Source organism: Taeniopygia guttata, chromosome 8 (assembly GCF_048771995.1).
Source record: "Taeniopygia guttata chromosome 8, bTaeGut7.mat, whole genome shotgun sequence".
Lineage (NCBI taxonomy): Eukaryota > Metazoa > Chordata > Aves > Passeriformes > Estrildidae > Taeniopygia > Taeniopygia guttata.
In genome coordinates, this window is record NC_133033.1 from 1,424,823 (window position 1) to 1,445,497 (window position 20,675).

Genomic DNA, 20,675 nt, shown 5'->3' on the forward strand with positions numbered 1-20,675 from the left:
TAAAATACAGTGGGAAGTACTAAATAAATATAAAACCCAACCAACAGATAACGAAATGCCTTAGATTTGAATCTCCAGCTTGTCCTCTCCAGTTACCCCCAGTTCACACCAGTTCTGACTGTCCAGTCACTGGTTTTGTAAATTTAACTCATAAATTTCATCTCCTTGAGATTTGTGGATATTTCCCTCATGTTGCCACACACAAAACTCTAAATGAGCATTTAAAACATCAACCTCAAATATTTCTGAGCTTGATTCCATCCTCACTATTTACACCATTAATAAGGCAACTCTAATTATTGTGTTTGATTATTTCGTGCTCTTTAAAATCCCAGAACCAGAAATGTTGGAGAAGACCTCTACAATCAAGTCCCACCATTGTTGTTCCTCTCCCACCTCCCAGCTCTGAAGCAAATTCTGGTTTTCCATTTAACTGTGCTTTTGAGATTTAAATAATAAGTGTAAATAAGTTAATTAACAACAAAATTAATAAAAAGACTGGTCTGAAATGTGAGTGTGGATGGTATTTGGGGACAGAAGTGATGGGGATGAGTGATCCAGATGGGGATCAACAGGAATTCTCTGACAAATCCAATTGTCAGCCCAGCCCACGAAGAGAATTCCTCATTTTTCCATCTGTTATTGCACAATAGATCCACGAGCTTAATTCACAATATTTTTCAAGTTTTGCTTTGTGATTAACGTTGACTGAAGCCCTTTTAGCGAATTTTAGCTGATCTGAGCCCACCTCAAGCCCAGCTGGAGGCGATTCCGAGCGTTCCCTGTCAAAGGCTGTTAGTGGGGAAAACTGAGTTCCCAACAATAGAAACAAACCCCACAAAACAACCTCTCAGGAGGGATTTCCACCCCACAGAGCCCTGATGTTTTCTCCTTAACCTTCCTTGGAGACCTGGTTCTTGTTGCCAAGGAATGCCAGTGGTGTGGCTCCCCATGGAATTGTTCAAGGATAGGCTGGATGAGCATCCTGGGATACTGGGGGGGTGTCCCTGCCCATGGAATGAGCTTTAAGGTCCCTCCCAACCCAAACCATTCCAGGATTCTGTCACTCACAGAATTCAAACCCACGAAATCCCAATCCAAAGGTTCAAGGCTACTCCCCAAAGCTCCCGAGGCATTCCAAGCATGGCTGAGGATTATTCCCATTTCTCTCACCCCAGGCTGACCAACTGAGGCACTTCCAAGTTGCTACAACAGCTTTTTTCCCTGTAAAACAACAACTGACAAGGCCAAGGCAAACAGGGATAATCGGCTCCGGCGGATCCCGACTGGGATGCAGATGGCAAAGCCGGAGCTGCTTCCTGGGAAAGGCTGTAAAAATAGCAAAGGCTGACATTTCAGCATTTCAGGATTTTTCTCCTTCCTTCTGGAGGCAGCTTGGAAGTGCAGCAGAGCAGATTTCCATCAACCTCTGCTAAAAAACCAATGGCTGAAGTCTGGGTGATTGGGGAAGGTGCTGTTGGAGGCAGGGTGGGAGAAGAGAACCTGTGTTTATAGGGAAGAAAAAGCTGGAAAAAACGGCAGCAGCTGAGTCTGGATCCCAGACTGGATCTTGGACTCCAGGGAAACCCTTCCAGATCGGGTTTGTACAGAGTGGGAGCTGATCACCACCCCAGATCTCCTCCCATGGGCATCTTCCCCATCTTGTCCCATCCTGTCCCTCCTGTTCCTTCTCTGCCATATCCCAAAGGGATCACCTGGATCTCAGCACCAACAGAAACCTCCTGAGCCAGCAGGATTGTTCCTCATGGATCCCTCTCAAAATCTATGGATGTTTGTCTGCCAAATATCACTTACACGACCATGGAGTTGTCTGAGGCTTTTGTGGGTTTTTTTGTGGTGAGGACATAATTCCTCCTTTGCTCCCAGCTGTCTTTGGGAGGAAAACCAAATCCATAAATGCTGTCCCTGGCCCTGCCTCAGAAATCCATTTGCTGCTTTTATCCACCTCCTGTGGAGCTGAAGGAGGCTCCAGATGAAATCAATATCCAACGGTACCAAACCCAAAGTCATAATTTATGAGCGTGCTGTGACCTCTCCATGAGTTTGTTTACAAAGGGATCTGGGGGTTCAATCCAACAGAAAACCCCTGGAAAAGGGTGGAAAAGGGCAACGCTGAGCCCAGCAGCAGCTGGAAGCAGCTCAGCCCATGGGGGAGATGACAGCAGGGCTGTCTGTGCTGCCCTGACCTCTGCAGCCCCCCAGAACAGCCTAAGAGGAGCCAGTCTGACAATCCAGATTTAAAAGGACACATTCCCTAAGGACAAGAGAAAAGCTTTGGAAAACAGCCGGACACTCAGCTCTTGCATCATTAATTTATAGTGCTCCCAGTTCTATAATTACCAGTTGCTTTCAAAACTTGCCTCCCTCAGTCAGCCACTAATGAAAAACTCAAATTTAAAATGCTGTCCAGCACTCCCATATGTAATATTCCAGGATAAATTCCCAGGTTCGGGAGATAAGGAAGGATGAGGAACACAAGTTTCTCACGCTGTGAATTTTCCTTATTTTAGGATGTATGAACAGCACCAGATATGGATTTACCTGCCCTTCTCCCTTTCTCTCTTTGCCTTGTCCCGTGCTCCTTGTCAAGTCCATCCCGAAATTCCACTTTTCGTAATTGATGATTTTCAATTTTTCCATTCTTTCTCCACCTTCCTCAGAAAAACAAAACAAAACAAAACAAAAAAACCCAACACTGAATAAAAGAATCCCTAGATAAGCAAGAGGACTGTTTATCCAAGCATGATAAAATCATAGGATGCCACAGGAACCCACAGGGATCGTCCTGGCCCTGCACAGACAGCCCAGAATTCCAGCCTGGAATCCCAGGGAGCGTTGTCCATGTTCCCAAGGTTTCCTGCATTAACAACTCTAATTAATAACATATAATTTGACTTCTGTGATGCTTTAAGGGACAGAAATCTAAAAATACCTTTGAAGCTACAAGGGCTGGATTCCTTTGAATGTTGCTGAGTTCCCTTAAACCTCATTTTTGTGGAACGGGCTCCAAAATCCACCGGGCTCAGCTTCTCCAGTGAGCTCAGGAATAACAGATCCAATAACACAGAAAAGCTAATTTTCTGTTATTGGTAGGGAAGGCAACTACCACCTAATGAAATCATCCATCATTCTGCAGTTTTTACCTGCAGGGTTCATTAAAGCTTTTGGAAACGGAGCTGCAGCACAAAACATTGTAAGAATATACAGAAAATCCTAGGAAAAAAAAAATCAATGTGAGAAAAGGAGGCCCAGTGGGATCTTCTGGCTCTGCACAGCTCCTGCCAGGAGGGGACAGGCAGGGGGGCTGGGCTGTGCTCCAGGGAACAGGGACAGGAGGAGAGCTGATGTTTAGTTGGATATCCAGGTAATTTTTTCATGGAAAGGAAAGGGCTGTGATCCATGGGAAAAGGCTGCCCAGGGCAGTGGTGGAGATGGTCTGGAGCAACCTGGGATGGTGCAAGGTGTCCCTGCCCACAGCAGAGGGTGGATGAGTTGATTTTTAAGGTTCCTCTCATCCCAAATCATCCTGGTTTTATGATTCCATGATCCCCTGATCCCTGTGGAACCCCTGAGGTGATGCTGGACAATCCAAGTGAAACATGGGGATTATTCAGAACCAAAAAAGCTGAAAAACAACAACAACAACAACAAAAAGGATCAAGGAATGTTGAGATCTGCAGTGAAGCCAACCCACAGTGCCTAAATGATGATAAACCAGCAATGTGTCTGCCAGTCTGTCCTGGCAACCAAGCAGAGCCCGGGAGGAGCCAAGTGTACATCCCAAAAACACATCCCAGCCGTGGGAAGTGAGCATCCCAAAAACACAGCCTGAACGTGGGGATGGTGCCACCAGGGAACTTCCACACATCAACACTTCCAACAAAGCCAAACCCAGCAAGAAAATCTCCTGGAGAAACCCTTTTGCCACAGAAAATTCCACTTCAATTAAGCCCACGTGTGAGGGTTGGAGGCCAGGGATTCTCCAGGCAGGCCTCAGCCACCACAGATCCTCTGGGAATGTTTATTTGTCAGAGATTTGAACACTGCAAACACTAAAAAACTTGTTTAAAGGGATTAAAATTTATTTAAAGGCATTCAAACCTATTTAAAGATATTAAAACTCCAGGAATAATTTCTCTGAGAAGGAATCCACTCTGTTCCTCTCTCCCCTTCCCAGGGAATGGCTAAATCCATCAAACTCCAATTATTAATCCAAGGATCTGCTGTATTTTGCTGGGATTTTGAACAGCTGGGCACTATTTAACACCATCTTTCCCCCCATATGTGGCTGGGGGATGAAGGAAGTTGCTCCTTTCTGTTTTCCATGGATTCAGCCAGGGCTGGGAGCCAATTTCCCTGGAGAGAGCAGATGCAGGGATGGCACAGCTGGTTCTGTGCTTGTTGTGTGGGCATGTTTGTGTCTCCTCCTCACCTCCGTGTCCTTCGCAGTCCCTCCTCCAAGTGCTGAGGAATTCTCCTTGGAGATGGAGACAGATGGGAGAACACACTCAGCTGACAAAAAGTGAGGAACCTTCTGCTTTTCCCCCCATCCTTTTCCTTACTCCCTTCAGTTTGTTTCTCCTAGAACTTTCAGTGGAGAATTGAGCAACACATCCAGTCCCAGCCCCAGCCTGGAAGAGGAACTGCTGGAAGCAGGAGAATCCTCCTGCTTTTTTCCAAACCGGGAAAAGAAACTCGAAATCACATCAACAGAGGGTGAGAAACACAAGCAGAGCTCATACAGCACAGCCAAGGCTGTTCCCAACACTGGGATATGGGAATGCATCCTGCTAAATTCATGGATTTATCCCTGAATGGGAGCCACCAGGAGCACCTCAGATCCTCCACCAGCACCAAACCTCCAGAGAAATTCATGGATTTATCCACAAATGGGAGCCACCAGGAGCACCTGAGCTCCTCCACCACCACCAGCACCAAACTCTGGAGAAATTAATGAATCTTATCAATTCCACCAGCACCAAACTCCAGAGAAATTCATGGATCTTATCAATTCCACCAGCACCAAACTCCAGAGAAATTCATGGATCTTATCAATTCCACCAGCACCAAACCTCCAGAGAAATTCACGGATCTTATAAATTCCTGTTCTTCTCAGCAATTCCGAGTAAATACCCTCCAAAATTCCATCTTTCTGAAGCACCATTCCATGATCATAAAAGCCAACACAATAATTTGATCGTTTCCATTCGTCTCCATGGGATTTTGCAGCTTCCAGGAATTCAAGAGCTCCCTTGTTACTCACCAGGTTTGGAAAAATCTCAACTGGATTGTGCCATTTTATTTAATTCCCTGAATTTCTCCAAGGGAGATTGTTGTGCCATGAAAACAAGAGCATGTTTTAAAAAAAAAAAAGGATGGATTTAAAATAAAATTATTTATATTTGGTATTTATTTTGTAAATCAAATTGCTGGCTGTGTTTTAGCTGCACTTAGGGATAACCGAGAGAAAAAGCAGAGCAAAATTTCCTAAGATTTAATTTCTGTTCTGTATTTTCTTCATCCACGAGGCAACAGGTAATTATTACATTAATGAAGCTAAATGTGAAATAATTTGGGAAAAATCCACAGAAATCTTCATTAAGAAAAGACAATCAACATCATATTGTAGACATCCCTTCTTTAAAAGCTCAGCAGAGACTGAATAAATACAAATGGGATAAATTATTTAGGTTGGAGAAATATTCACGGAATTCCAGGATTGTTTGGGTTCAAAGGGATTTTAAATCTCATTCCATTCCCATGGGCAGGGACACCTCCCACTGTCCCAGGTTGCTCCAAGCCTGTCCAACCTGGCCTTGAGGAACTCTTTATAATTTTGAGGCTAAATCCAGCAAAACAAAAGAATCAAAATAAAGTTAAAAATTCCAGAGTGCAGTTGGAAAACACTAAATTTTGGGATCTTCTGAGCCATTGCTGGCAAGGACCTTGCAATGGGGGCAAAATGGAGGATTTAAAGTGTTGCCTTGGCAAAAATAAGATGGAAGAGGTGTAAAAATCAAAGATATTTTTAAATGATTCCTTTGGAATCCTCAAGGTATGGATGGGGTGAGGGAGAGCAGACTGTGGGATGTGGAATTGGCTGGCAGGAGAAGGAGCTGAGGAGCAACTCCAGGAGATGCTGGTCCCTCTCCAGTCCCTCCAAATGAAACTCACCATGTCCAAAATTTCCATGGTTTCTGCCTGCCTTTTCTCCCCACAAAATGCCCCAAAATGCACCGAGGGATACGATGGGAGCATTTGGAATTCCGGGATTTCTGAAGCAGAACTGCCAGATGCAAGACAGGAACGAGCCTGGTGGATCCTGGAGGAGGAAAATCCCAAAGCAGAGGCTTTGACAGAGGTTTTGTGCTGCTCTTTTATGGGAATGAGGCAGTTGGAGATGGGATCCAGGGTTTGGAGCAGGCAGGGATGAGACTGATACAGGTCTGGAGGTCACTGTGGTGACATGTGGATCGTGGCCAGTGGGAACAGCCTTTCCCTGAGGAAAATAATCATTTGGATCATGGAAACACTGAATCATGGCCTTTTTCTAAAAAAAAAAAAAAAAACTCAATATTTGCTTTCCTTTCTTTTTTTCTGGTCAAGATCTGTCTGGATACAGGAGCAGCCTGTGGTGACACGGATTCCATCAGCACCAGCAGGAGGAGGGAACTGCCATGGATTGTCAGAAAAGCCTGGAAAAGGCCATTATTTCAAAGGGAAAGAGGAATGAGGGAGGGCAGAAAACTGGAAACAAGAAAAAAGAGCAGAAGATTCCTCAAACAATGGCATCAATGTGGTGAAAATGCTGATTTACTCCTCATTACTCCCAGAATGAGGAAGTTCCCTGGTTAGGAGGCTGGAGAAGTTACAGATTCCATAAAATCCAACGTGGATGAATTCCTGGCTTGGCACTGCCCATTTATTCCTGAGGTAATTCCCTCCCTTCCTTCCCAGCTCCCACAAAGGGCACCTTACATAAGTGGCATTTGGCTGGGCACAGGTGAGGCTGCTCCATGCCCTGCATCCCAATCCCAAAATTCCCCAGCACATCCAGGGGCTCAGCTGGACCCCACAGCCCACATGGAATCCCCTCCAGACCCTCCAAGGAAATTCTGGAGCACAGGGAAATATTGAAAATTAATTTAAATATTTAAATTGCATTTAAGCCGGGTTTGGTGTGTGGTTTGTGTTGAGGGTGTGCTCACACTCAAACATTCTTAGAACCTTTTAACACTGATTTTCTTAATTTCTACATTTATTTCTTTCTTCTCTAAGCTTAAAACTGTTCCAAATCACCTAAGAACTGAGTTGAAAAACTTCCCTTTTTTCCATTTAGAGGGATCCCACTTCCTTTACAAGTTGATCCAATACTTCATCTCCAAATGAAACGTTTGAATTCTTTTTTCACCAAACATCACAGATGCTGAGTCTGCTCCTATTCTGCTCCCTAATTCCCAGCTGGAGCATCTTTGCCTCATTTCCCGGGATAGGCTGCTGGGATCAGATGAGCTCCATGACAGATGTTCCAGGGAATTAATGTGAATAACCCCAAACACCAGTGAATTAAACTCCAAGCAATTAAAATCCCCAAGAACACTCCGGAGCTGCTACAGCTCATAACTAGCTCGAGGTTGTTATTACTGCTTGGATTTAAATAAAAAACAAACCAAAACCAACAAACAAACAAACAAAAAAAGCAGGAAATCTGCAGGGTTCCAGAATTCTAAAGGAATGGGAAAGTAATGCATATATGGCTGTGTGAGGAAGGATTAAAAAATTCACATTACTCAAAGTTTTCTGGTTCAATTCCCACATTCAACTGGTGCATATTTTGGGATTTAAAAGGTTGATCCTGCAAGAGGAAATTTAGGAAATGAACCAGTGAGATCCTGACGGATTTTCCTGGATTTTATTTTATCTTTTGATGGCTGTTTATGGTTTAAGCAGGGTAAGTGACCCTCAGAGGCAGCCCCAATCAGCTGTAATGGCACCCAAATCCACTGTTTGGGTTAGAGATTTGCGGGGAGGGAAAAGAAGCCTCTCAGCCAGGATTCCCTCAGAAAAAAAAGATGGAAAGGAAGGAGATTTGTGGCCAGCAAAAAAGCAAAAACTATCTCCAAGCCTTTTCCAGGATTTAGCTCCAAGAGTGCCCTGCTCCAATCACCCTGAGCTGAGAGAGTGAAGAAAAAAACACCTCCTGAAGGCTCTGAGATGAGTTCCTGGGCTCTGAGATGAATTCCTGGGCTCTGAAATGTGTTCTGAGATGAATTCACAGGTCCTGAGATGAATCCACGGGCTCAGAAATGAGTCCTGGAATCAATTAATGGGGCCTGAGATGAATTGATGGGTTCTGGAATGAATTCCTGGGTTCTGAAATTAATTCATCAGTCCCGAAATGAATTCACAGGTCCTGAAACTAACTGATAGCCTCTGAAAAGACCTCCTGGGTTCTGAAATGTGTTCCGAGACGAATTCATGAGCTCTGAGACGAATTTCTGAGTTCTGAAATGAATTCATTGGCTCTGAGATGAATTCCCAGGCTCTGTCATGAATTCATGAGCTCTGAAATTATTCCATCGGTTCTGAAATGATCTAGTGGGCTACGAAATAAATTCACAGGTGATGAAAGGGATTCCTGGGCTCTGCAGTGAAGCCCGGGCTCTCCCACACGAGCACTCGGCGCCTGCGAAAGTTGCCGGCCGCTGCCTTTGTTCCCGGGAATAAAGGGCTGATTTCTCCCGGAGAAGGGCGGCAGAAGGAGGGTCTGTTCCCGGGAATAAAGGGCTGATTTCTCCCGGAGAAGGGCGGCAGAAGGAGGGCCTGTTCCCGGGAATAAAGGGCTGATTTCTGCCGGAGAAGGGCGGCAGAACGAGGCCCCTCACGGAACATCCCCCGCCCGCTTTTCTGCTCCGTTCACCGCCAGCGACCCGCGCTCCTCTCCCCGCTTCAAACCGCGGCTCCACTGCTTTAAAACCCAATTTAAACCCAATTTAAACCCGGCAGAGCTTACCATGTGTGTGCCACCGTGAAGCGACGGCGCTGGCGGATGCTTTTATTCACCAGCAACTTTCTGAAAAAGCAGGGAGAGTTCCTGGGCGAGCTGCGGGGAGAAATCTTTGGCGACGTGGGTCTGTTCCCGGGCAGCTTGGGCAGCTCCAGCTCCAGGTGCATCTGCTCCTTGAAAGTCCTGATGTAAACCTCGGCCTCGGGGGTGGCGAGTTGCCGGGAGGGTTCCCTGGCTGTCATCGCTGCGGTGCTCAGCGATGGCCACGGCCGCGCATCCCCCGGGCTGGCGGTAACGCGGAGCCGCCCCCGCTCACTCACCGGGCGGGATCCGGCAGCGCCGCCGCCGAGCCCCGCTGCTTCCCGGCAAGGTGCTCCCGGTGCTGCTCATGAAACATTCATCAGCCTCTGCTCCAGCATCCCGCCCCCTCCCCGTGCCGGAATAACGGCGGGTTCTGGGATTTCAGGGATCAGCTCAGGGAATCGCTCAGTGCTTCAGCAGCCCGCCCTCCATGAGGGGAACAGCGCTGGGATTTCAGAGTCAGGGAATCGCTCAGTGCTCCAGCAACACGCCCTCCCTGAGAGAAACGGCGCTGGGATTTCAGGGATCAGCTCAGGGAATCGCTCAGTGCTCCAGCATCCCGCCCTCACTGAGAGGAACAGCGCTGGGATTTCAGGGATCAGCTCAGGGAATCGCTCAGTGCTCCAGCATCCCGCCCTGCCTGAGCAGAACAGCGCTGGGATTTCAGATTCAGCTCAGGGAATATCTCACTGCTCCAGCATCCCGCCCTGCCTGAGCAGAACAGAGCTGGGATTTCAGATTCAGGGAATAGCTCAGTGCTCCAGCATCCCGCCCTCCCTGAGAGGAACAGCGCTGGGATTTCAGATTCAGGGAACAGCTCAGTGCTCCAGCATCCCGCCCTCCCTGAGCAGAACAGCGCTGGGATTTCAGGATTCAGCTCAGGGAATAGTTCAGTGCTTCAGCATCCCACCCTCCCTGAGCAGAACAGCGCTAGGGTTTCAGGAATCACTCAGTGCTCCAGTATCCCACCCTCCCTGAGAGGAACAGCGCTGGGATTTCAGATTCAGCTCAGGGAATATCTCACTGCTCCAGCATCCCGCCCTGTCTGAGAAGAACAGCACTGGGATTTCAGATTTAGCTCAGGGAATATCTCAGTACTCCATCATCCCGCCCTCCCTGAGCAGAACAGCGCTGGGGTTTCAGGAATAGCTCAGTGCTCCATCACCTCTCCCTCCCTGAGCAGAACAGCGCTGGGGTTTCAGGGATCAGCTCAGGGAATTACTCAATGCTCCAGCATCCCGCCCTCCCTGAGCAGAACAGCACTGGGGTTTCGGGCTCAGCCCCAGGCACGGCGCTCCCAGGCCCGGCTCCATCATCCTGAGATGCAGAGCCAAAGGGTCAAACCTCTGCCAAATCAAAGGATGGGGGAGCTGGCAGCTCCCTGCCAAGATAATTCAAATAATTTTTAGAGTCTATGTATTTAAAACAGAAAAAAAAAACCAGGCATTTTATCTCTGGATATAAACATAATGAAGGCAAGTTCTACTTTGCCAAGGATAAAAATCAACATTCAGGTAAAGAAGTTAAAGACAAGGAGTGTAAGAGCACAATAAATCCCTGAGGGAGGGGCACTTTCCAAACTGATCAAAATAAGGTGACCAAAAATGCAAATACAAGAAATGTTTTTAAATGAGGAGGAGACCGGGAGAGCATGTGAGGGAAGTGCTCTGGTTGCACCAGGCAGGCATCAATTGCACAGCAAATCCCTGTCCATTCCAGTGGGTTTTCCATCAAATATCCCAAATTCTTGCCAGGAACACCAGCGTGACTTCCTGAGCTTCCAGCAAAGCCTCATCATAGGAACCTCCTTAGGGAGGAGTTCCCAGACATCCCACCCAGCCTGCCCTGTGCCCTATTCCCAATTACTAAAAACCAAAATAAACCAAAATATCTGCCCAAGCCTTGCTAAAGGCACTGAACTGCAGAGGGATTTAATCCTGAGAGCTTCAGGCAGCAGCACAATGGGAATATTGGATGATTTAGGAATTCTGACGTGGTAGGCTGGGATCTCTTACTCCACTGACAGGCAGGGAGAGACAAAGGGGAGCCTGGGAGCTGAAGGAGGAATAAAATCCACACAAATGCTTTGGAGATGGAATTCCCAACAGAAATAAAATCTGAATTTAAAACGGAAACAAAAATGAAATTCCTAACAGAAATAAAAAATTAAATTCCCAATAGAAATAAACAATGGAATTCCAAACAGGAATAAAAATGAACTTTCTCACTCTAACAGGATATTGAGGGGGTTTGTGAGGATACATCTGCTCTTGGAGAGATTTCCATGCCTTTTCCTAAAGCTTTTCAAAGGGCAGGCAGAACAGAGGGAAATCCCATTTCAAAAGCAATAAAACTGTTTTCCAAAGCGTCCATTAAAGAAGGGCTTCCCATCAATTTGCCATCCATAAATCAGTAATTAACTGGCAGCCCCAGAGCCTGGACAAGGTCCTGTGCTGAGATGGGCAGAGAAATCCCAGAGAATGGAGCTGATGAGGAGGGAGAGGAGCCCGGGGGAGGAAGAAAGGCTGGGAAAGCAGGAGCAGAGGGAACACAAAGTGCCACCCCTTGGAATGCCAGAGTTTCTCCAAGCTCAGCTTGCCTGGAGCACTTTGAAGGCTCATCCTGAGCACAGGAGATTTTTCCAGCACCTTCCAGCTCCTGGTGGCAATGGATCCACATTTCCCTGACAAAACTCCCTGGGAAAGGTCCCAGCAGAGCTCTCCAGGAGTTCCAGCTCCCACCCCTCACGCTGCCAGCTCCTGGTGTTCCACACACACAGGACCCTGCAGCCAACATCTCGGAATTCTCCACGGGTTTCCAGCTTGGAATGCTGGCCAGACACGCTGCTTCACTCCAGGGTGAGCCAAGAGGAGGTGAGAAGCAGACACTGGAGCTATCTGGCAGGAAAGCTGGGATCTGAAAATCCTGCCAGGAATTCCCTGTGTTTGCAGGGAGAGCACCCAGGGCATCAGAACTTCTGGGGGGTCATGGAATCATGGAATGGCTTAGGTGGGAAGGGAACTTAAACCTCACCCAGTGCCACCCCTGCCATGGCAGGGACACCTCCTGCTGTCCCAGCAGCTCCAGCCCCAGTGTCCAGCCTGGCCTTGGGCACTGCCAGGGATCCAGGGGCAGCCACAGCTGCTCTGGGAATTCCATCCCAGCCCCTCCCAAGGAACAATTCCCAATTCCCAATGTCCCATCCATCCCTGCCCTCTGGCAGTGAAGCCATTCCCTGTGTCCTGTCCCTCCATCCTTGTCCCCAGCCCCTCTCCAGGCCCTGCCAGGGGCTCTGAGCTCTCCCTGGATCCTTCTCCTCTCCAGGGGAGCCCCCCCAGCTCTCCCAGCCTGGCTCCAGAGGGGCTCCAGCCCTGCAGCAGCTCCGGGGGTTCCTCTGGGCTCTCTCCAGCAGCTCCAGCTCCTGCTGATGTTGGTCCAGGGCTGGGGCAGCTCTGCAGGTGGGGCCTCACCTGAGTGGGGCACATCCAGCCCAGCCTCACCCCTCATCACTTCCAACCCTTCTCCCGGGGCTGTTTTCCATATCTGCTCATCCCAAGCCTGGATTGACCCTGGCTCACAAATGAAAACGATTCCCTGAAGAGCCCAGGAACGCCCTGCACTGATCTGTCCATCCCCACAGACTGTCTGCAGCCCAAGGTAACAGCTCCATCAGAAAAGGGAGCAGAAATGAAGGAATTGTTGAGGAGGCGGAAAAGATGATTGAAGGAAAGTGCCTGGCAGGAAAATGAGACCACTTGGAAGAAAAAGGACAATTAAGGAAACTTTCAGAAGTTTAAATGCATTTGGGTGAGATTCCATCCCCGCTTCCCAACTCGCTGAAGAGCCTGGAAGTGCTGCAAGTTTCAATGTATTTGATTAAAATAACTGATAGGGTGGGAAACAACATTTCCAAGCCTGCAACTCCTCATCAAAAGCTGATCTTGAGTGTGCTGAGAGCAATTGCTAAGCAACAAGAACACATCTTTCTTCTTCAGCAGCACCATTATTTTATTTACCTGTTCCCGAGTCCTGATAGCCAGGATGGAGTAAAACACCAGGGAAAAGGGAATTCTGAAGTGTCCTACACGCTCCAGTAGCAAAGGAAAAGCTTTTAGTTAACTTTGCACAGCATTTTCAGCTAGGGGCAGAGCAAGTGGAAAATTCTTCCTTGGAGCACATTTAGATAAAACCAGTCAGGAATTCCCCTTTCGTACTCCAGCCACTGTTCTATCCATCCCAAGGGCATCCCAAAAAGATTCCACCAACCACACAGCAAATTAATTACAGAAATTATTTCAAGGGACTGTGCTTTGCTGGTGCTACTTGGGCTTCTTTTTCCAAGCAAGGAAACCCAGGGGAAAACATATTTTTAATCAGTACAAAGTCTCTTTTTCCTGAAATTCTGGATGACAGAATTCCCCCTTTAACAGGAAAAATAAAATCTTTATTAAACTTCCAAACAATCTTAAAATTAAGATTTTTCTTTATAAAATAAAAATCACAGATCTCCTCTGTGTATTTTAATTGCTGCTCAGTAGTTTTTATTTAATCCATGGAACATCCATGAGCTCCTGGAGCAGCAGAGGTGCTCCTTCATTATTTCTGGAATTACTTGGAAGGTCCCTCACACACAGCAGGGTGTGAGGTTTCCTTGGCTTAAATCAGGCCCAGGATTGGAAAGATCAGGAGAGATGGACAATTCCAAACATTTATAAAAGCTAAGGATGCACAAGGGAAGGATTCAACCACTTCAAATCCCTTTTAGACCAAAATTAGACCACATTTGATGGGAAAAAAACCCATTATTGAGCCAGGACATGATGGGATTTCACAGCATTGTCCCTGGTTAATGTGGATTTCTGCCAAATGGGTTGGGATCCATGATGGATTTCCAGGAGAGAAATTCCAGGAGCCAACCAGCTCCATTAGCTCCAGGAGAGATGAACATGAGCCTGAAGAGGAGGCAGGGAAATCAGCCAAAGCTCATTCCCAGTAGGAAATAAAAGGAAAAGAGGAATGTCTGGGTTTGGGAAAGGCTGGGAAAATGAGATTTTGAGGAAAAGAAAACCAAGCTAAGGCAGGAAAAAACCCTACAAAACAACAACTTTTTCTTGGATGAAACCAACACAGAGACTGGAGAGAAAAAAAGAAGGAATGAGAGAGCAGAGAATACGGGAAATGTCATTTGTACTGGAAAATAACTGGGTTACAGAGCACAGAATAAATCTGTGGTGGAAATGTCACAGCACTGACGGGGATGTGATCCTGAGCTCAGCCCCTGAGGCAGCAGCTGGAGCTGCCAGGATGAGGCAGCACCAGGAATAAATCACAGCAACCCCGGCAGTGGAGACTGGCAGAGACGAAGAAAAAGGATCAGAGAAACAAAATGTCTGGAGCAAGACAAGGAAAACATCAAGGAACTGGGAGCTGGGGGAGGGAAGCAGCCAGGGGAAGAGAAGCCAGGGAATGGGGCTGGAATGTGGAACTGGAAGTGGATTGGAATGTCAGGATAAGGAATGACAGAGGCTTGGAGGGAGAGCAGTGGCTGTGAGCACTGAGAGGGGAAGGGTGTGGGAAGGGGAGCTGGGAGCAGGGATGTGAAAAGCTGGAGAAGATCCCCAGGAAATCCAAGGGAGCTGCAGGGAAGGATGTGTTTGTGGTATAGAACCTTTGTGGGTGGGAAGCCAGAAAGAACCCACAAAGAACCCTTTGTGTACAAACCCCTTTGTTTGTGGGACCTCTGCAGGGATGGAGAAAAGGGAACAGAAAGGAGAGGAGCAGAGAAGGGACTGACGTGAGAGGAAATGATACAAAATTCAATTAATTTATCCCCTTATTTCCTTTCCATCACATCCAAGAGCTGCCCTGTGCCCATCCCAGGTGACTGCCACTAATTCCATCAAGGACAGACCAGTCCTGGTTAATTCCACTCCATCCTAGTCCCAGTTTTACTTTAGCTCCCTCAGAGTAGCAGCAAATCTGCTTCTAGGCTCGACCTAAACACCCCATTGGTATTTTAAACATCCCACCCAACTCTGGGGGGTTAAACTGGTGATTTTGTGTGGAAAACAGGAATTCACCATTGGAATCTGAGCTGCACTGGATCAGCCACATCACAACACCCAAACCAAGCTTTTCCATTCCAAAAACGGAATAGCAAAGAAATATTGGGGAGCATCATGCCTTCAGCTGTGAAGAGGTGATGCTGATGTTTCCCAGGGATAAAGGGGATGTCCCTGGATCCCTGGCAGTGCCCAAGGCCAGGCTGGATGGGGCTTGGAGCAGCCTGGGACAGTGGGAGGGGTCCCTGCTCATGGCATGAGAGCAGAACATCCTTAAAATCCCTTCCGAGCCAAACCAGCCTGGAATTCTATAGAATAAAAAATCCTCCAACCCTCCCTTAAGCATCCCTTTTAAACAGAAGGCTGAACAAATCCCAGGAGAATCTTTCCAGCCCAAAAGCAGAAGTTTCATGGTGTTCAGCTGGTCAATTTTTAAGGAAAAAAAAAAATCCCCAAAACCACCTGCCTTTGCATCTGCTGCCTCACAGGCTGAGCTCCACAAGAGAAAACTGGAAATTGCATGTTTAAGGATTTTCCTTCTCCTTCCTTGAAAGTTTCCTGCAACAAGACAAGCAGGAATCCATCCCTAATTACAGGTTTAAATGACAAATTCCTCACGTTTGAGAGGCAAAAAAAAAAAAAAAAATTAATAACAATCCACTGTTATTTAGATTCCTGTGGGAGATAAGGTTATTTTATATCTAATGGTTTAAAATTATCCAGTCTGAATCTCCATTCCCACAGATTTAGGGGGCCCTGGAATTTTTGGGAAGGGAATTTTTGGGAAGGGAATTTTTGGTTGGGAAACCAACAAAAAACTGAACAAAACCAATCAAAATGTGAATTAAACACTAAGTTTTCTAGTATTAAAACACCCAGAATCTCAACAAGGCCAAGAAAGCCCAGAATAATTTCCAGATCAGTCCCAAAAAATCCATTCCATCTTTAGGAACTATTCCCTGGGAGTTGGGAGTGGCTGGGTGTTTATCTGCTCACCCTGAATTAATCCCAACATCAGGCAGGCCCTGCTCCTGTTTGAGCTGAGCTTCACAAGGTGTTCCCTGGCACAGGAAAATGATTTGCATTCACGCATGAAGGCTTTGGGAAGAACAGCAAACCTGGTGCCTTTCCTTCCCATTTGTCCTAACCTGGATTTGGAACAGTTTTTTCCATATTAAATCCCCCACAAAACACAATTTATCTGCCAAAAAATACAATTTTATACCATGCTGCAATGCCCTTTTTTCACACAGGTATTTCTGCTGTTCCCTCCTAGTAACTGGGAATAAATTGATATTTATAAATTCATTATAAATTTATTTCATTTAGATTTTATTATCAAATTATATAAGCCACGAGGGCGTGATGTAAGAAGAGAATTTGCTTAGCAACTTGGGATTGTGCCTGATTTATTCCCAGAGAACACTGAAATGCCTTCTATATATCCAGAGTGAGTAATCCCATATGTCAGAGCAATCTGTATTAATTGTGATTATTTCCTCATTTCACAGCTATAGATTACAGAAGGCATTTGCAATATATTACCAAAAAAATTCAGTTCATTCCTCACAGGCAGAGACCTCCAGGGTGACTCCAGAGAAAGAAGCCAATGGAAAAAATCTGAAAATTTTGTATATCCTGATGAGAAAAAGCTTTGTGTTAACACAGAGATGGAGCAGGGAAAATTCCTTCCTGGAAATGCTTTTCCAGCCAGGGCAGTGGTGGAATCTCCATTCCTGGTGGGATTTAAAAGCTCTGTGGATGTGGCACTTGGGGACATGGATGGATCTGATGACCTCAGAAGCTTTTCCAACCTAAACAATTCCATTATTTTTAAATACAACAACAAATACAAAAAAAAAAAAATCTAAAATATTGCTCAGTCACTTCTTGGTGCTCCCAAATAATCCCCTGGATCTAATCCAGACACCCACTTTGCCTGGCCATTTTTGCATCCTGCCGTGGATTTCTGTGGAAAACTGCCCCAAAAAAGGGACAAAAAAGGAATTTTGGAGTACCTTTCTCTTCCTTGCCACAAAAGGACTGAAATCATCTTCACCAACCCACAAATTTCTCTGATATTGTTCCCACAATGGCTGAGGAACAGAAAATTCCACCATTCATCCAAAGTTTTGTACTTTCCTCCTGCTTTTCCGACTTTCAGTTGATTTACTGAAATAATTCCAGTTTCAATGCAGTTATTTTATTTCTTTATGTCTCAGATCAGCTCCCATGGATTAACCAGAATCAGGTTTAGAAGGTGGATTTTTTTACAGCTATTTTTCCCTAAGGAATTCCACGCAAAACTCCCAACATTCCCTGCTCAACAACTTCCAGCAGGGAATCACCACAAAAGGTAAATCTGGAAATATTCCAGCTGGGAATCACCACAAAAGGTAAATCTGGAAATGTTCCAGCAGGGAATCACCACAAAAGGTAAATCTGGAAATATTCCAGCAGGGAATCACCACAAAAGGGTAAATCTGGAAATATTCCAGCTGGGAATCACCACAAAAGGGTAAATCTGGAAATATTCCAGCTGGAGGTACTGAAAACACATCAGGAAAGGTCCAAAGGCATCACAACCCCCCAGGGCCAGGTGGAGATGGACCATGAGGAGTTTGGGAAACTGAGGGAGCAACCCGGCCACAAGTGTTTAAAAATGGGATTTATAGGTGGATTTTGGGGAGTTTGAATTGGGAAACCACAAAATCACGGAATCACAGAATCACTAAGGCTGGAAAAGACCTTTAGGATCAGCAAGTCCAACCCTCAGCCTCCATGTCCACCACTGACCATGTCCACAGGCGTTAAGAAGCAAAAATTGAACTAAATCAACCAAAAAGTGAACGAAAATAACCAAAAACTGAACTAACTGAACAGAAACTGGACAAAACCAGCCAAATCCTGAACAAAACCAATAAAAAAACTGAACTAAGATAACCAAAAACTAAAGAACACCAACCAAAACGAAACAAAGCCAACAAAAAAACTGAACAAAAGCAATCAGAGAACTCAACAAAACCAACCAAAACCTGACCTAAACCAACTAAAAACTGAACTAAACCAATCAAAAACTGAATAAAACAACCAAAAACTGTATGAAACCAGCCAAATCCTGAACAAAAGCAACCAAAACCTGAACAAAATCCATCAAATTCTGAATACAAGCAATGAAAAATTGAACAAAACCAACCAAAACCTGTACAAAACCAACAAAAAACTGAACTAAAATAACTAGAAACCGAAGAAAACCAACCCAAATGAAACAAAACCAAGCAGAAACTGAACAAAAGGAACCAAGAGCTGAAGGAAACCACCCAAATGCTGAAGAAATCCAATGTAATGATGGAATCATGGAAGGTTTGGGCTGGGAGGGCTGTAAAGCTCAGCTCACTCCAAAGCCCGGCCTAGGATGGTCCCAGGCTCTGCAGGTGAGAACAAACAGGGTTTTGCTCTTTCCCTGGAGATGAGTTATCGTTAGTCAGAAAATCCTGTCAACCTCGTGTCTGATTCAGCTTTTCCATCAACCCTGTTTCCATAATTTTCATTTATTTTCTCTGCTAGCGAGGGTGAAGTTTGAAGAAAATATTTCAGAAGCTTCGTTGTCTCCTGCTGATTAACAGTGACTCATTTCTTCCCCTTCCACACATCCCAAGCTGTCTTTTTGCACTCAGGATTGAGGTGTATAATTAAAATTGAATCATTAAAAGCCTTTTCTTTGTGTGCTTCTGTTTTCAACCACTTTTATCTCCAGGCAAAACCCTGCAGCTCCGAACTTACAGGCTCATCCTTAATAAAATTATTGGGATCACTTTGCAATTCATACAAAAAGGGGATGTTATCTGGAGTATTTGGAGTAAAATTCAATGACTTCAATAAATGGAAAGGAATTAAAAGATTAGGAAGCAGCAACAAAATAAAAGTTGTGGACAACAAGTGATTTTGAAATAACCATAATTTTAAGTCCTGAAGTATGATTAATCCATTTTAAAATTCCTCTGGGTAACTACACCTCATATTAATCACAGTTCTTCTATTTAGGCCTCCAAGCAAACATAAAGTTTTTTGAAGCTGCGAGAGCTTCAGAAACTGATGGCACCAGCCAAAATCCAAATATAGACAGACAAAACACTTCTCTGGGTATTTTTAGCTGAGAAATAACAGCAGAGTTAAGCCAGAGAGAGCAAAATCACCTTTTTTTCCCAGGTTTTTTGGGATAGGTTGGCATCTGGAATGACACAGCAGCGGTGACCTTGGGATATTTGCCCTGCCCACGTTTATTTTTTGATAGAAAGGATTTTTGGGCTTTATTTTGATAGAAGATCTCCAGGATTTGGGGTGGGATGTCAGATGTGACCCCTCAAAGCCCTGAGTGCCACACACGGCCATGGCTGGGGTTTATGGCTCTGACTGAGCCTCAAATCCACATGGGAATGACCCCATCCCAGCCAAAGATAATCCCTAAAGGAACACTACAAAATATTGGGAATAACCCCATCCCAACCAAGGATATTCCCTAAAGGAACACTACAAAATATTGGGAATAGCCCCATCCCAGCCAAAGATAATCCCTAAAGGAACACTACAAAATACTGGGAATAGCCCCATCCCAACCAAGGATACTCCCTGTGGGAACACTACAAAATGTTGGGAATAACCCCATCCCAACCCCAGCAGGGACATGGGGTATTTATTCCCTGTGGGAACACCTCCCAGCATGAGGGAACAGCAGATTTTATGGAAGTTGTTCCCTGAATTCCACATGGTCATTTCCCCCTCTGGTCTCTGAGGAGTTCAAATGGCAGCACCAAAGCCAAATCCAAGGAATTTCCTCTTCCCACACCAAGCAAGGCCCTGCTTCCCACTTTGGGGATTCCAAATGGATCTAAACTCTCATTTTTATGATCCACCTGCAGGTAATCCAGGGGCTCTCATCTCCCAACAACATTCCCAGCTTCTCCCAATGTTTTGAGGGATCCCAGCTCTCTGAAATGCCACTAAATCCCAAATTCATTCCCAGGAAAAAGCCCTGAACATTCCTTCAGTTCTTATCTCTTGGGATTTGAAATTATCTAAGAAATAAAACTCCAGTTTCTCAGGGTATTATCACAAGGTTGGGAACAGCATTGAAAAAACAAAAGAAAATTTAAAAAACCATCAAAACCACATTTCTCCAAAATATCGTCTCCTTCTGAATTTCCAGGATTCATCCTGCAGTTCCTGTTACAGCTTCCCAAATATTTCCTTTCACCCATGGGATATGGAAGGAACATCAGTTTGGTTTCCCAGCCTGATTCCAGCTTTGTTATCCTTAATTCTCCATGCAAATCTCATCCCCTTTATCATCCTAACTACCCTTATCTACCCCTCAATTAATCCCCACTTATCTATCCCTCAATTCATTCCCATTGTATCAATCCCCAAATTAATTCCCATTTGATCAATCCCACAATCAATCCCCACTTATCTATCCCTCAATTAATCCCCATGTTATCAATCCC

The 20,675-nt window shown here is 45.6% G+C and overlaps 1 protein-coding gene and 1 long non-coding RNA gene across 3 annotated transcripts in view; both read right to left on the bottom strand.

Annotated features, from left to right (window-relative positions):
• The window catches only part of PDE4B (phosphodiesterase 4B), a 174,225-nt gene that overhangs the window by 127,668 nt on the left and 25,882 nt on the right, over positions 1 to 20,675 (bottom strand). The window contains exon 1 of one of the 2 annotated variants that reach the window (XM_030278532.4): positions 9,035 to 9,429. The exons of the other annotated variant lie outside the window; for it this stretch is intronic. Coding sequence (XP_030134392.1) covers positions 9,035 to 9,270 — 236 coding nt within the window. The 5' untranslated portion in view covers positions 9,271 to 9,429. Of the gene's footprint in view, positions 1 to 9,034; positions 9,430 to 20,675 lie in introns of those variants that run through there. 2 annotated transcript variants of the gene reach the window in all.
• On the bottom strand, positions 1,839 to 6,115 carry LOC140684667 (uncharacterized). Its single transcript, XR_012057270.1, has 2 exons — positions 5,006 to 6,115; positions 1,839 to 4,880 (listed from the first exon to the last, which is right to left on the bottom strand). It is a non-coding gene; the product is annotated as an uncharacterized lncRNA (long non-coding RNA).